General features: G+C 41.7%; 1 protein-coding gene across 1 annotated transcript in view; it reads left to right on the plus strand.

The window, feature by feature from the left end:
* The window catches only part of LOC111954778 (regulator of G-protein signaling 12-like), a 101611-nt gene that overhangs the window by 68074 nt on the left and 16011 nt on the right, over positions 1 to 17526 (plus strand). The window contains exons 4-13 of the mRNA XM_023974695.2: positions 2446 to 2467; positions 6055 to 6227; positions 7249 to 7341; positions 7633 to 7776; positions 8303 to 8482; positions 8838 to 8991; positions 9751 to 9848; positions 12662 to 12859; positions 15887 to 15960; positions 17333 to 17459. Coding sequence (XP_023830463.1) covers positions 2446 to 2467; positions 6055 to 6227; positions 7249 to 7341; positions 7633 to 7776; positions 8303 to 8482; positions 8838 to 8991; positions 9751 to 9848; positions 12662 to 12859; positions 15887 to 15960; positions 17333 to 17459 — 1263 coding nt within the window. The remainder of the gene's footprint in view (positions 1 to 2445; positions 2468 to 6054; positions 6228 to 7248; positions 7342 to 7632; positions 7777 to 8302; positions 8483 to 8837; positions 8992 to 9750; positions 9849 to 12661; positions 12860 to 15886; positions 15961 to 17332; positions 17460 to 17526) is intronic.

Raw genomic sequence — 17526 nt, forward strand, 5'->3', positions numbered from 1 at the left:
CCCCGTCTTACTGGAGTGTGCTGTTCTATCTAGACGGTGCTGCGTATATCCCGCCAGCTGAATGTTTTCCATGTCGTCATTCAGCCACGATTCGGTGAAACATAAGATATTACAGTTTTTGATGTCCCGTTGGTAGGATATACGTGATCGTACCTCGTCTAATTTATTGGCCAAATATTGTACGTTGGCAAGTAATATTGATGGTAAGGACAGATTTCCCACTCGCCGTCAGSGGATCCTTACGAGGGACCCCGCCCTGTGTCCTCTATACCTGCGTCTCTGTCGCTTGCCAATGACGGGGATTTCGGCCTTGTCGGGTGTCTGAAGTACATCCTGTGCGTCCTGCTTGTTGAAGAAAAAATAATTTTCTAATCCGAGGAGAGTGATCGCTGTCCTGATATCCAGAAGCTCTTTTTTGCCGTAAGATACGGTTGCAGAAACATTATGTACAAAATAAGTTACAAATAACGTGACAAAAAACACATAATAGCACAATTGGTTAGGCGCCCGTAAAAAGGCTGCCATTTCTTCCGGCACCATCTATATGATTTATCTCAAGCATTAGCCTGGTTGGAAGTGCCTTGTCTAGACATATCCAGTGGACAGAAAAGTACCTCGTACCTACGGTAAAATATGGTGGTGGATCTTTGATGTTATGGGGCTATTTGCTTCCACTGGTCCTGGGGCCCTTAAGGTCAACGGCATCATGAACTTTACCAAGTAACAGGACAATTTAGCCAAAAACTTGGTTGCCTCTGGCAGGAGGCTGAAACTTGGCCAGCAAGACAATAACCCCAAGTACTAATCAAAATTCACAAAGAAATGTTTAATTGACAACAAAATCAACATTTTGCAATGGCCGTCGCAGTCTYCAGACTTGAACCCCATTGTAAACCTCTGGTTTGAATTGAAGAGGGCAGTCCGTAAGAGCAGACAAAGGATATCAAGGATCTGGAAAGATTATGTATGGAGGAATGGTCAAAGATCCCTCCAAATGTGTTCTCCAATCAAATTTTAACATTTTAGAAAAAGGCTGTATCGTTATCCCTTTTAGAGATATTTTGAAATGACTTTTTAAACAAAATCTCTTTCACTGAGCAATTGTATTATTATAAAATATTCAATTTCTCAATTGTTTTGAGCGTACAATACAGCTCAGTATTTGTATTATTTATTATATYGAGTCTTTTTTGCTCATCTTTACCAAGGGTGCCAATAATCTTGGAGGTGACTGTATCTACCAGCATGTTCACACTGAAGTGGCGTCTCATAACCTCATAGGGAATCATACTCTCTTTCTAAATGAATCCTCCAACACACTGATATAGGTGTTCTTGGACAGGCCTGAATGATGCTCTACTCATTTCCTCATTTCCTCTTCTCTTCCTCTGCATTTCCTGCTGCATTTGAAAAATATTTGCCTTTCAGCTGTAAACCTTTATTTTCGCCTTACTAAACCAATGTTAACAGATATCCCTGGTTCTGCCATTCTCTCGCCAGCAATGTCTTCAAAATGTTTGCTAAGTACACTTTGTAGCTGCTGCATAAAATCAACCTATTCTTGTGAGAGAAGAGCCATTTCACTAATAATATGCCAGCAATGAAATTCCAGGAGTGTGTATTCATTCCGGAAACCGTTACCGTTTAAGAACCAAACGGAAACAACCTACTTGAATTTGTCCAATAGAAACTCTTGTTTGCATTTTCCGTTTGGAGTAAACAGACAAAACGTTTTGCAACAGAATCGGCATAATGATACACCTGGGCTTTGTGATTATATTTTTTGTCTTTCCGAAGATGCTTGTCAGAATTGCTGATCACTCTGTGGCTTTTGTCTTGTATAGACTTTCATTGCCCACTCACCCTGAATTAGCATGTGAAAGTGGCTTATTAGTGCAAGCAAGGGCGCTTAAGTAGCTCCTCATTATGACTTCTAGTCTGACCAGACACCAGTGAGAGGGAACATGCCACTTGGCTTTTGTCTGTCCGTGTGTGTGTGTGTGTGTGTGTGTTTGTGTGTGTGTGTGTGGTTGTGTGTGTGTGGTGTGTGTGTGTGTGTGTGTGTGTGTGTGTGTGTGTGTGTGTGTGTGTGTGTGTGTGTGGTGTTGTGTGTGGTGTGTGTGTGTGTGTGTGTGTGAGAGAGAGAGAGGTGTGCATCTCCGAATGTGCTCTGAGTGTTTTTGTGTGTCCAAAGCGTGTGAGTCTAAGTAATGAGTGTGTGTGGTGAGAAGTGGACCCATTCTTGAGGTGTGAACAGCTGTGTGTGTGGTGCAGAGCCCGGGCTGGATCCACCCACATTCACATTAATAGCCACACACACACACACACACTAGTGGGATGCCTGGAGAGACATTCTGTGCTCAGGCTCCAGTGGTTCCTTGCCTCAGAGCAGGAGGAGGTCATGACGGCATCTTCTCACTCATGTCTCTCTTTGTTGTCTTACAGTCGGCTGCTTCCTCAGAAGGTGGTGAGTACATTTCTCTTTTCATTACACTTGTTCTTACATTCACTTTATCTGTGATGACAGAACACAGCACATATTTTTGTTTCCTGCACCTGTATGTACTAGGCTAAGTAATAAGCTTTAAGTTGAGTTCAATGAAAGTGTTCCAAAACAAGCATGGGCCAAATGGGGCGTTTTGTCCCTCCATGGACATTTTTGTTGAACAATAATAGTCACTTTTTGTGTGCCTTTGTCTTGAATGCGTCTTTCTCCGTTTCCTGTATGTTTGCTTTTTATTGCGTGTTTATTAAGCTCTCCACAACACGCAACTCTGTGGTTATTGGATTTAACAGGCTTGCAGAATATGATGTCAACCTATTTATTTACGACCTCAACAAAAGGCTCTTGTGCAGTGGTTTTAGGACAGGGTTTCCCAACTCCTCGAATATTCCAACCAGCACACATGTTTGTTGTAGCCCCAGACAAACTCACCTGATTCCACTTATTGAGGGATCGATGATTAGTTGAATCAGGTGTGCTTGTCTGGGGCTGCAACAAAAATGTGTGAAGTTCGGGACACTGGAKGAATGGAGTTGGGAAACACTGTTTTAGGATAGGGTTTGGACTTGGGTGTTTGCTGTCGGTTCCCCCTTTCACAGACGTTTAATAATGTTTGCTGAACGCCATGTTCAATGGAGCTGTGGTTTTGGAGTAGCTGCTTAGCTCTTTCAATGAGCATGTGGCGAAGAAACTCTATGCTATTTATCCTGAAAACCATCTCATTAACAAAGCAACACAGGCCCCATATTTGCTCTCTGCTGGCAAAGTCAAGATTCCAAACCATCAAATCTAATACGGCTAACTCCTAACCAAATATCATGTCAACTCCAAACCAAATATCACGTCACTGAGGTCAATTGGCAGAGCTTTGAAATTAAAATATAAACAAATGTCTGGGACAAATTGATTGGTGTAATAGAAAATGGAATACATCTCTTGCGTCTTTTAATGGGAGATGTGAGGGCTTGTAAAAACCAGCTTGTTTTATGCCTTTACAGCTCTGCTGACACCTACTGATTCAGCTGGGCGAGTTGGCTAACAAAGGCATGAGCTTCTATAGTTAGACTGTATCCCGAGGCATTACTCACAACATTGTAAAGTAGTCAGTCACGAACAGTCATGATTCAGTGTCCAAGTTGTCATGTAATATTTGCAATAGCATTTAGAGGCTACATCTAATTATTATTTGTCCCGTGCTTGCGCATGCTTATCAGTGATCAGATACCCTGGTGCTGGAGGCTATGGATTAATCTGTGTAGTGTTTTCAGAAAGCTCCCGACAGAGGCTTAAAATTCCTCAATTCCGTAAGCATTGGCAGATTGTGAACACTTCTCTTGCCTGACGTTGACCATTCAAGAGCATTTTGGTAACAGACCTTACTGTCTTCCTTTTTGTGTTTTTGTTATTTTGCTTTCTGGTTGGTGGGACTTTGAAATGGGCATCTGCCGCCATGGTAGCAGGCACTAACTGTGAGTCCTTGGAAGTACTAGTTTAAATAGGCCTCTTTCTCTAGATTCCACAGTTCCCAAGCTATTCCCTTCTTTTTAGTGGTTTTGGACTAATAGCATTTTCTCCCCTCTCTTTGAACTAGCTTAGAATTGTGTCCCTGAATTAACTTTTCTCTGCTGTAGACTATGGTGCAGTATTAACCTCTAACGCCTACCAAACCCGGATCCGGGATCCCCCCCATCACAAAAGCTGACTAGCATAGCCTAGCCTAAAGCCACAGGGATATCATATAATAAAATGTTCATGAAATCACAAGTCCAAGACACCAAATGAAAGATACACATCTTGTGAATAAAGCCATCATTTCTGATTTTTAAAATGTTTTACAGGGAAGACACAATATGTAAATCTATTAGCTAACCACGTTAGCAAAAGACACCACTTCCATTGTTTTTTACTCCATCACAGCTATCACAAATTCGACGCAAATAAAGATATAATAGCCACTAACCAAGAAAACCTCATAGATAACAGTCTGATAACATATTTTGTATAGCATAGGTTTTTGTTAGAAAATGTGCATATTCAGGTATAAATCATAGTTTACCATTGCAGCCCCCATCACAACTCTCACTAAAACGACTAGAATAACTACAGAGACCATCGTGTATTAGCTAATTACTCATCATAAAACATTTCTTAAAATACATAGCGTGCAGCAGATGAAAGACACAGATCTTGTGATTCAAGACAATATTTCAGATTTTCTAAGTGTTTTAAAGCGAAAAACACAATATAGCGTTATATTAGCTTAGCACAATAGCGAACATCACACCAGCATTGATTCAAGGCAAAATAGCTATAACGTATAACCACCAAAATATATTACTTTTTTCCACTAACTTCTTCAGATTTTATTTTCAGAATGACAGTCCTGTAACATCATATTACACAATTCATATAGAGTTTGTTCGAAAATGTGCATATTTAGCGCACAATCGTGCTTTACATTGAGAATAGTGTCCAAAATCTCAAGCAATCTGTCCGGCGCATCTTGGATCGGCACCTATACTTATCGAAAACTATTCATAAACTTGACTAAAAAAATACAGGTTGGACAGCAATTGAAAGACAAATTAGTTCTTAATGCAATCGCTGAATTACATTTTTTAAAATTAACCTTACTTGCGCAATACAGGGTCGATAACGCAAGGCTACACTGCAAGAAATGGCGTCTCATGCATTTTACTTTTTTCAACAGAACAATGAATTATCAGCATAAATAGTTCTTACTTTTCGATGAACTCTCATCAGAATCTTGGATAGGTGTCTTTGTCCAAAATAATCGTTGCTAGGTTGGAGAACGTCGTCTTCAGAGTTGCAATTAGCAGTAAACATTAGCACGAAGAGAGAGATACCAAGTTCCTACAGCGCCAAGGAAATAAATAACCGAAAATTGCATATACTGACATAAACTGATATAATTGGTTCAAAATAACAAGATTATGATGTCTTTAAAGCCTATATCGAATAAAAACATGACCGGAATTATCTAAGGAGCTAAAACCAGAGCTTCTAACACGACATGCCAAGCTCCTCTTTGCGCCCGAGCGAAGATCCAAAAGAACGGCCACCGTGATTCCAATCAATTATAAACCTTTGGGAACTACGTAGAACTCAATTTCAAGTCTCCCTATTTCGCTGACACCCAGGGGAAGGCGTATGCAGTGCATCTCAACCAATAGAGGACAGGCAAATTAATACACAGGTCTCAGAACAGCCAGTAAAATTCTGCATTCTGACATACACATAGGAAAATTGCTCCTAAGTCGAGTTCTGTTTCACCCACAGATATAATTCAAACGGTTTTAGAAACTAGAGAGTGTTTTCTATCCAATAGTAATAATAATATGCATATTGTACGAGCAAGAATTGAGTACGAGGCAGTTTAATTTGGAAACGAATTTGTACTATGTCGAAATGGCACCCCCCTAGTGGCAAGAATTARGGCTGTTGTTGTCAGAACAGTCACTGTCAGAACAGTTCTGGTCTCTACCCCCATTGTCCCCTAACCACTTTCCCTACAATTTCCCTCTCTCCAGACCATGGTGGTGGTGTGCAGCTCCAGGGCTGCTGCAGCCAGAGCAGTCTGAACAGCAACGGCAGTCTGCCCGGCGCCGGCAGCCACAGGAGGCTGTCAGAGCGCCGGGTGGCCAGCTGGGCCGCCTGCTTCGAGCGCCTGCTCCAGGACCCCATTGGCGTCCGCTACTTCTCAGTATGTATAGTAAAGAACTCTGGGAAATGTAATTTCATTTTAGTTCACATCATTTTAGTTCACTGTTAGTTTAGTTATATGATCTGAAACCCTCTCATTCTCCATTCTGTTAGATGAAATCTATACTCGTCTACCTCAGACGTCCAAAATGATGTTTTAGTTTGCATGTTACGTGATGTTACAGTTATCTTTCTCATTCTCCATTCTGTTGGATGAAATCAATGTGAAGCTACCTCAGCCATACAGGGGTATTCAACTCTTACCTTACGAGGTCCGGTGCCTGCCGTTTTTTTTGTTCTACCTGATAATTCATTTCCCCCACCTGGTGTCCCGGGTCTAAATCGGTCCCTGATTAGAGGGCAACAATGAAAAAACGCAGTGGAACTGACTTCGAGGTCCAGAGTTGAGTTTGAAGGCGTTAAACCATTCTCTTCTTATGGAATAGAAGCAATAGTTAACTATATAGTGTTCGGTTCTAATTAWCAGAGTAAGAACTCGACGGACACTATGAAAGCTTAAACCACGTTTATTCTTCACAAAGGATCGAGCAGCTGAACCGACAAAAACATGTTTACAATAGTGGTGGTATATGTATCCCACTTTGGATGGAGTCTCCTCCTTCTCGCTAAACATTGTATCTTTATTGCTAGGCAGGAAACGAAGTGATACAGGCAATAAACTTTTCCTTCTCCCTTAACGTRACCTGACCTCGACCCCCTTCATCACTAATCCATGACTCTCACCTTATCAATGCCTGCCACATATGATCGTTTTCCCTGCACTCAGCACATTCCAAGCTTAATTGCACCCACCATATACCTTCCTCCTACAGATAACCATCCACTTCTGGTGTAGACCCTCTAAACCATAGCACTCAATATTTCAATAGAATACCTGATAATTAACTCTATTTCAAGTTTAGGCGTTAGAACCCAGAATCCATCAATAGCCAATCAACACTGGATCCGAACACTCCAGGCTTACTGCAGGTATGATAAAGCTGTTGTTTGTGTCTCCACAGGAATTCCTCAAGAAGGAATTCAGTGAGGAGAATATCTTGTTCTGGCAGGGCTGCGAATACTTCAGTCATATACCTGCAACGGACAAAAAGCAGGTAAGGTTCTTCCTCGTACACATCACCAAGACCAAACCATACTTTCCTATCTAGTCCATAGGCTTTGGATGTCATGGATTGATTAAAAAAGATCCCTCAATATACTGGACATGTCTGTGTGTCTCGACAGACAATTCCTTGGTGCCTTTAGAAGTGCTGGTTGTGCAGCACCTTGTGTGGCTGAGTGAGGATCTGTGTGTAAAACACCAGAATCAGTCCCCTTCATAACAACGGACTAGGTTATGTCATAGTTGTGTGTGTGTTTTTAAAACATCTTCCTCTCCTCTCCAGCTATCCCAGAGGGCAGGGGAGATCTACAACAGCTTCCTGTCCAGTAAAGCCACCACTCCGGTCAACATYGACAGTCAGGCCCAACTGGCCGACGACGTCCTCACCTCCCCATGTCCAAACATGTTCAAGGCTCAGCAGTTACAAGTGAGAGGACCAACTGCCTACTACTCTATGTTATGTTGTTAAATAAATAATAATATACTTTATTGTCAACCCTCCCTTATACACACACACACACACACACACACACACACACACACACACACACACACACACACACACACACACACACACACACACACACACACACACACACACACACACACACACACACACACACACACTCACACACACACTCACACTCACACAAGGCTGGGAGTAGCACAGTGTCAACTGCCGGGGCAGCACTGCTGGAACAATTTTTATTATTCAGTGTCATCTGCCTGTTTCCAAAATGGCTCTTGTGCTTTACCAAGGTCAAACACAAACTGGCAWACMCCCCCCCCCCCCCACAAACTCACAGGCCTGTACAATGTCAGTGTAGATCTGTCCAATGTTGTTACAAACATGACTTAATCATTGCTATTACCACATATGTCATAACACATGTCATAACTGATTGTGACCCTTCATAACACCAGAACCTTTTTCCCCCCAATTTTGTCTGTAGATCTTCAACCTGATGAAGTTTGACAGCTACTCCAGGTTCCTCAAGTCTGGCCTGTATCAGGAGTGCATGCTGGCCGAGGTGGAGGGACGACCTTTACCTGACCCCTACCAGATCCCCTGTAGCCCCGCCCCCTCCAAGCACAGCGCCAGCTCCTCTCTCTCCCTCTCCACGCCCATAAAGGTACCCGCCTTGTACTAAAGTAACCTTAACAGCCAAAATAGTATCTGCTATTGTCTTAGTAACCATCACAGATGTTTGTGTCATTCGCCTGTGGGATGCACATTTTGTGTTGTAGCCAGTATAGGTGTTTGTTAACCTTCAAAACATCATGGTCATATTCACTAGATACCAAATGGAAGAAAACAGACCAAAAGGGACTACCTGAACTTGTCCAATAAGAAACTAATTTTCCACTGCAATTTCTTTTTGTTTCTAAATGTTTTCAATAGCAAAACGGTTTGCTACGTTGTGCACAAATGTATACAACCCAGGTGTTAGACATGTTGTTTGAACTAGTTGTTTTGTTGACCAATAGGAGGCCAGGAAGCAGAGATCAGGAAGGTCACTTAATGAGGACCCCGGAGACGAGCATGATGAGCATAAGAAACGGGGCACCTTCTTTTCTTGGTCCCGGAACCGSAGCTTCGGAAAGGGACCCAAGAAAAAGGACATTGGAGAAATCAACCTCGGTCAGCAATTCTCAGTCATAGAATGTCACAAGGAGTTAATCTTATGTATTCAATTCAAATAACGTTTTTTCCCTGTGAGGGAACTTCTTGTGTATGGTTTCAATATTGACATGAAGCTTTCTGGCATACATTATGTTCTTTGGTCAGGCAATACACAGCACTGCACTGCATGCTATAAATTTGTTATGATGAAAGGTGAACTTCTGAAGCGGCATTTCAAATGGTGTTTTGAGCTTCATCTGATTTATGTAATTGGCGATGTTACACAAATGTTTTCCCTTGATAGTAGCTTATCTTTTATGTGTAGTTGTGTTGTGATGATGCTTGTCTTTTATGTGTAGTTATGTTGTGATAATGCGTGGATAGTAGCTTGTCTTATGTGTAGATGTGTTGTGATGATGCATGGATAGTAGCTTGTCTTTTATGTGTTGCTGTGTTGTGATGATGCATGGATAGTAAGTAGGGATGGGATGATACCAGTATCGCGCTACTAGTTTGTATCGTGGCAGCGAAAAAACCCCACAAAGGTAAACAGACCTAATGTTGGAAACAAACATCATTATGTTGTCATCCAGAGTCMCATGTATTTATTTCCCGAGCTATAGCACACAATATTGTACATACAGTRGGTTTTTAAAGAAACAAATAGTTATGTCTGCTTCTTGTTCTCCTTTTTTGCATGGAAAARATATCGCAATACTGAGTTAATGAGTTCCTAACTGTGACCTCTGACCTCCCTGGCCTTCCTGTGTTGGGTAGATTCCTGGAGCAGCAAYGGTCGGAGGGAATCACAGGGCTCCTTGTCCTCAGGTGCCAGTCTGGAGCTGGCCACTTCCTGTTCAGCGGGCAAGATGGAGGTAACATCCGCATGCACGGCCAGGCCAGGTCACCACGGCAACACTGAACCAAGATAGCTCTGTAGTAGCAGCAGACATTATACAGATCACGACTTTGTTTAGTTTTGTGGCATGTTGCCAGAAAGTCCTCTTGACTTGGGTATGCCGCTGTCAAAATGGTTATGACAGGTGTTATATGAAACATATGACTTAACTTCTTACGGCTGAGATCCCGTTAACGGGATCGACTTGACAACAGCCAGTGAAAGTGCAGGGCGCCAAATTCAAACAACAGAAATCTCATAATTAAAATTCCTCAAACATACAAGTATTTTACACCATTTTAAAGATAAACTTGTTGTTAATCCCACCACAGTGTCCGATTTCAAAAAGGCTTTACGACGAAAGCACACCATCTGATTATGTTAGGTCAGTACCTAGTCACAGAAAAACAGCAATTTTTCCAGCCAAAGAGAGGATTCACAAAAAGCAGAAATAGAGATAAAATTAATCACTAACCTTTGATGATCTTCATCAGATGACACTCATAGGACTTCATGTTACACAATACATGTATGTTTTGTTCGATAAAGTTCATATTTATATCCAAAAATCTTAGTTTACATTGGCGCGTTATGTTCAGTAATGTTTGCCTCCAAAACATCCGGTGATTTTGCAGAGTGCCACATCAATTTCAGAAATACTCATAATAAACATTGATAAAAGATACAAATGTTTTACATGGAACTTTAGATAAACTTCTCCTTAACTTCTTCGGGGTAGGGGGCAGCATTTTCACTTTTGGATAAATAGCATGCCAAAGTTCAACTGCCTGCTACTCACCCCAGAATATAAGATATGCATATTATTAGTAGATTGGATAGAAAACACTCTGAAGTTTCTAAAACTGTTTGAATCATGTTCTGTGAGAATAACAGAACTTATGTAGCGGGCGAAACCCCGAGGACAAACCATTCAGATTTTTTTTTTTTTGAGGTCACTTCTTTTCAATGAGTTTTCATTGGGACACCAGATTTCTAAGGGACTTGTTTGCAGTTCCTACCGTTCCACTGGATGTCACCAGTCTTTGGAAATTGGTTGAGGTTATTCCTTTGTGGAATGAAGAAGTACGGCAATCGTAAATGAGGTTCATTGAAGTAAATTGTTTGAGAGAGGCACATTACCAAAAAAGTTGCGTCAGTTTGTTTTCTTTTTGTATTGAACACAGATCATCCCGTCTTCAAATTGATCGATTATTAACGTTTTAAAATACCTAACGTTGTATCAAAAGTAGTTTGAAATGTTTTGGTAAAGTTTACATGTAACTTTTGATATATTTTGTAGTGACGTTGCGCAAGTTGGAAGCTGTGTTTTTTCTGGATGAAACGCGCCAAATAAATTGACATTTTGGATATATATCGACGGAATTAATCGAACAAAGACCATTTGTGATGTTTATGGGACTATTGGAGTGCCAACAAAAGAATTTCGTCAAAGGTAAGGCATGAATTATATTTTTATTTCTGTGTTTTGTGTCGTGCCTGCAGTGTTGAAATATGCTACTCTCTTTGTTTACTGTTGTGCTATCATCAGATAATAGCATCTTATGCTTTCGCAGAAAAGCCTTTTTGAAATCTGACATGTTGGCTGGATTCACAACGAGTGTAGCTTTAATTTGGTATCTTACATGTGTGATTTAATGAAAGTTTGATTTTTATATCATTTTATTTGAATATGGCGCTCTGTATTTTCCCTGGCTATTGGCCAGACGATTGCGTCCCACCTACCCCAGAGAGGTTAATGCAACCGCTGTGTCAGATTTCAAAAAAACTTTACGGAAAAAGCACACCATGCAATATTCTGAGTATGGCGCTCAGACACAAAAACAAGCCATACAGGTACACGCCATGTTGTGGAGTCAACAGAAGTCAGAAATAGCATTATAAATATTCACTTAYCTTTGATGATCTTCATCAGAATGCACTCCCAGGAATCGCAGTTCCACAATAAATGTTTGTTTTGTTCGATAAAGTCCATAATTTATGTCCAAATACCTCCTTTTTGTTCGTACGTTTAGTTCCAAAATCCAAACATGACGCGCAGGCCAGATGAAAAGTCTAAAAATTCCATTACAGTTCGTAGAAACATGTCAAACGATGTATAGAATCAATCTTTAGGATGTTTTTAACATASATCTTCAATAATGTTTCAACCGGAGAATTCCTTTGTCTGTAGAAATGCAATGGAACGCAGCTAACTCTCACGGGAGCGCGCCTGAGTGAGCTCGTGGCACTATGCCAGACCCCTGACTCAATCAGCTCTTATTCCCCCCTCCTTCACAGTAGAAGCATCAAACAAGGTTCTAAAGACTGTTGACATCTGGTGGAAGCCTTAGGAAGTGCAATATGACCCCATAGACACTGTATATTGGATAGGCAAACCTACAAACATCAGATTTCCCACTTCCTGGTTGGATTTCTTCTCAGGTTTTTGCCTGCCATATGAGTTCTGTTATACTCACAGACATCATTCAAACAGTTTTAGAAACTTCAGAGTGTTTTCTATCCAAATATACTAATAATATGCATATCTTAGCTTCTGGGCCTGAGTAGCAGGCAGTTTACTCTGGGCACCTTATTCATCCAAGCTACTCAATACTGCCCCCAGCCATAAAATGTTAATGGGGGTTCATTTCAAGGTTGGTTTGCAGATAGGACGAACATTTAACACTACATACAATACAAGACATAGAGACATTGTTGCTGTTTTTAACTCTTGGTCCTCTCTCTTGCTTCTATTGAGTTCTATCTCTGACTATGGTTTGTCCTGTGTAGGGGGACAACCGTCACTCAGTGCCGGTGTGGGACAGGTTGTCCTCCGCCAAGCACTGCAATGTGACCTTGCCGGATGGCTCGTGCTCCTCTGTGACTCTGCGGCCGGGAGCCACCATCAGGGAGGTGCTCCGGGTCCTCTGTCAGAAACTCTGCATCAATATGGTCGCCGTCGACCTCTTCCTGGTGGGAGGAGAGAAGGTGAGGGAAGCACACTGATTCTTAGCACAGTTACTGTGCATCTCAATGTGGATTTAGAGTGACATTATCCAGATTCACTGATGTATTAAGTAGGGCTGTCAAACGATTAAAATAATGAATCGGGTTAATGGCATTATTAATCATGATTAATCGCAATTTTAGAATTTGCTTAAATTTGGCCCTAAAGAAAGATTTTTCCATTTAAAAAGCAGTGCTTTGCGTTACTGGTAGGGCTGTTGCAGTGACCATATTACCACCACACCGGCACTTATGAGTCATGACAGCAGTAAAATTCCACGTGGCCTGGTACTCAGGGCTCTATTGTCCCTCTAACCACTCTGACATCAATGCAAATACAATTGAAATTCACATCAAATACTTAACATCAAAACAGTATTGTGCTTTTAAAACTCTCCTCACTGTGATTGATCTAGTTGAAGAAAGAGGTTCAACAACAGGTTGAAATTGAGTGTAAAATATAGTCCTTGTGGATGTTGTTTCAAAGCCTAATACAACAAAATGGACAGCGCTTTCTAAGGTGTTTTGCGGGTACTATTTAATGGAGCTCCCAGTTGAGGATTTGTGAGGCATTTGTTTCTCAAACTAGACACTCTAATGTACTTGTCCTCTTGCTCAGTTGTGCACCGGGGCCTCCCACTCCTCTTTCTATTCTGGTTAGAGTCAGTTTGCTCTGTTCTGTGAAGGGAGTAGTACACAGCGTTGTACGAGATCTTCAGTTTCTTGGCATTTTCTCACCTTCATTTCTCAGAACAAGAATAGACTGGCGAGTTTCAGAAGAAAGTTATTTGTTTCTAGCCATTTTGAGCCTGTAATCGATCCCACAAATGCTGATGTTCCAGATACTAAACTAGTCTAAAGAAGGCCAGTTTTATTGCTTCTTTAATCAGGACAACAGTTTTCAGCTGTGCTAACATAATTGCAAAAGGGTTTTCTAATGATCAATTAGCCTTTTAAAATGATAAACTTGGATTAGCTAACACAACGTGCCATTGGAACACAGGAGTGGTGGTTGCTGATAATGGGCCTCTGTACGCCTACCGTATGTAGATATTCCATTAAAAATCAACCGTTTCCAGCTACAATAGTCATTTACAACATTAACAATATCTACACTGTATTTCGGATCAATTTGATGTTATTTTAATGGTCAAAAGGGTGCTTTTCTTTCAAAAACAAGGACATTTTAAGTGACCCCAAACTTTTGAACAGTAGTGTATGAGCCCGCAAAAAAAACTGAATTAAAATAATGATTGTGCCATTATACGATAGATAGTCTTATAGCCTGCCGCATATTACTCACGGCAGAAAAACATACAAAAAAACGGATTTAAGATGTCTTTGGTGTAAGATATAATTGGTCTAGCCCAGTGGTTCCCAAACTTTTTATAGTCCCGTACCCCTTCAAACATTCAACCTCCAGCTACATACCCCCTCTAGCACTAGGGTCAGCGCACTCTCAAATGTTGTTTTTTGCCACAATTGTAAGCCTGCCACACACACACTATACGATACATTTATTAAACATAAGAATGAATGTGAGTTTTGGTCACAACCCGGCTCGTAGGAAGTGACAAAGAGCTCTTATAGGACCAGAGCACAAATAATAATATAATAATAATCAATCATTTTGCTCTTTATTTAGCTATCTTACATATAAAACTTTATTTGTTCATTGGAAATTGTGAATAACTTAACACAGGTTAATGAGAAGGGTGTGCTTGAAGGGATGCWCATAACTCTGCAATGTTTGGTTGTATTGTAGAGAGTCTCAGTCTTAAATCATTTTCCACCCACAGTTTGTGCCTGTATTTAGTTTTCATGCTAGTGAGGGCATCAGTGTCTTAACAGCGCGATTTGCCAAGTCAGGATACTCAGAGCACAGCCCAATCCAAAAATCAGGGAGTGGCTTCTGATTAAATTAGATTTTCACAGAACCACTTGTTGCAATTTCGATTGATCAAATATCGGTAAGTGGACTGGAGGCAGGGCATGAAAGGGATAAGAATCCAGTTGTTTGTGTCATCCCTTTCGGGAAAGTACCTCGCTCAGATGCTTCACTATATCACATTTGACATTGTCTGTAAGCTTCATTTGCACACAAAAAATCATACAATGATGGAAAGACCTCTGTGTTGTCCTTGTTAATGCAGAGAGAGAAGAGCTCCAACTTCTTAATCATAGCCTCAATTTTGTCCCGCACATTGAATATAGTTGCAGAGATTCMCTGTTATCCTAGATTCAGGTCATTCAGGCGAGAAAAAACATCACCCAGATAGGCCAGTCGTGTGAGAAACTCATCATCATGCAAGCGGTCAGACAAGTGAAAATTATGGTCAGTAAAGAAAACTTTAAGCTCGTCTCTCAATTTAAAAAAAAACGTGTCAATACATTGCCCCTTGATAACCAGCGCACTTCTGTATGTTGTAAAATAGTTACATGGTTGCTGCCCATATCATTGCATAGTGCAGAAAATACACAACAGTTCAGGGGCCTTGCTTTAACAAAGTTAACAATTTTCACTGTAGTGTCCAAAACATCTTTCAAGCTGTCAGGCATTCCCTTGGCAGCAAGAGCCTCTCGGTGGATGCTGCAGTGTACCCAAGTGGCGTCTGGAGCAACTGCTTGCACCCGCGTTACCACTCTGCCCCTGAACAAGGCAGTTAACCCACTGTTCCCYGGTAGGCCGTCATTGTAAATAAGAATTTGTTCTTAACTGACTTGCCTAGTTAAATAAAGGTAAAAACATTTTTTTAAATGTAGCGATTTAGCTAAAAACGCAAGCGTTGACTGTAGCTGTGTTCCATGTTGGGTTCTGCGTTGAAAAGGTTCCGTGCRGAAACACGTGCGCTTAAAAGGTTCCGTGCAGTGAAGAAATGGAGCCTTGATTAATGGCGTTTTGGATAAAAGCGTCTGCTAAATGTCATATATATTATTATCATTATATTGGTTAGGCATTGCTTCATGGCTTTATGAGTAGTTTTTCATGTTGGTTTCAATTTTGTTTAGCCTTTAGTGCTGGACCAAGATTGCATGACCCTCAGCTCACGGGAACTCAGAATGGAAAAGCGCACCCTTTTCAGGTAATAGCAGATGCATCTACTGTATACACTATATGGCAAAAAAGTATGTGGACAACCATTCAAATTAGTGGATTTGACTATTTCAGCCACWCCTGTTGCTGACATGTGTATGCAATCGAGCACACAGCCATGCAATCTCCATAGACAAACATTGGCAGTAGTATTGCCCGTACGGAAGAGCTCAGTGACTTTCAACGTGGCACCGTCATAGGATGCCACCTTTCCAAGTTCATCAAATTTCTGCCCTGCTAGAGCTACCACGGTCAACTGTAAGTGCTGTTATTGTGAAGTGGAAATGTCTAGGAGCAACAACAGCTCAGCTGTGAAGTGGTAGGCCACACAAGCTCACAGAACGGGACCGCCGAGAGCTGAAGTGCGTAGCTCGTAAAAATCGTCAGTCCTCGGTTGCAACACTCACTGCCGAGTTCCAAACTGCCTCTGGAAGCAATGTCAGCGCAAGAACTGTTCCTCCGGAGCTTCATGAAATGGGTTTCCATGGCCGAGCAGCCACACACAAGCCTAAGATCACCATGCGCAATGCCAAGCATCRGCTGGAGTGGTGTAAAGCTCGCCACCATTGAACTGGAAGTGCGAGGAAACGCGTTCTCTGGAGTGATGAATCATGCTTAACCACCTGGCTATCCGACGGATTAATCTGGGTTTGGTGGATGCCAGGAGAACGCTACCTGCCCAAATGCAGAGTGCCRACTGTAAAGTTTGGTGGAGGAATAATGATCTGGGGCTGTTTTTCATGGTCGGGCAAGACCCTTAGTTCCATTCAAGGGAAATCTTAACGCTTCAGCATTCAATGACATTATAGACGATTATGTGCTTCCAACTTGGTGGCAACTTGGAAGGCCCTTTCCTGTTTCAGCATGACAATGCCCATGTGCACAAAGCGAGGTCCATACCGAAATGGTTTGTCRAGACTGGTGTGGAAGAACTTGACTRGCCTGCACAGAGACCTGACCTCAACCCCATTGAACACCTTTGGGATGAATTGGAACGCCAACTATGAGCCAGGCCTAATACCCCTACATCAGTGCCCGACCCCACTAATGCTCTTGTCCCTGCACCAATGTTCCAACATCTAGTGAAAGCCTTCCCAGAAGAGTGGAGGCTGTTATTACAGCAAAGGGGGAACCTACTCCATATAAGTGCCCATGATTTTGGAATGATATGTTCGACGAGCAGGTGTCCGCACATATAGTGTATCTCTATATTATTATGTCTCTATAYATCTCTCTCTCGCTCTCTCTCACATTCCACCCTTTTTATTTACCAATGTAAAATTTGAAATAACTCTTCGCACCTCCATTCTCCCAAGAGAATCTTAATGAAATCATCTGATTTATTTTCCYTCTATTTTTAGGCTGGAYCTGGTACCCATTAATCGGTCCGTAGGCTTGAAGGCCAAACCCACCAAACCCGTCACCGAGGTCCTGCGCCCTGTCGTGGCGAAGTATGGCCTCCACCTCAACGATCTGGTGGCCAAAATAGTAAGTCTGGCTGGGTCGCCTCAAGGTTTTCTGTTTGCAGCTGTGTATCCAACCCACCCCAGCTCTT

This window comes from Salvelinus sp. IW2-2015, linkage group LG3 (genome assembly GCF_002910315.2).
Source record: "Salvelinus sp. IW2-2015 linkage group LG3, ASM291031v2, whole genome shotgun sequence".
Classification (NCBI taxonomy): Eukaryota; Metazoa; Chordata; class Actinopteri; order Salmoniformes; family Salmonidae; genus Salvelinus; species Salvelinus sp. IW2-2015.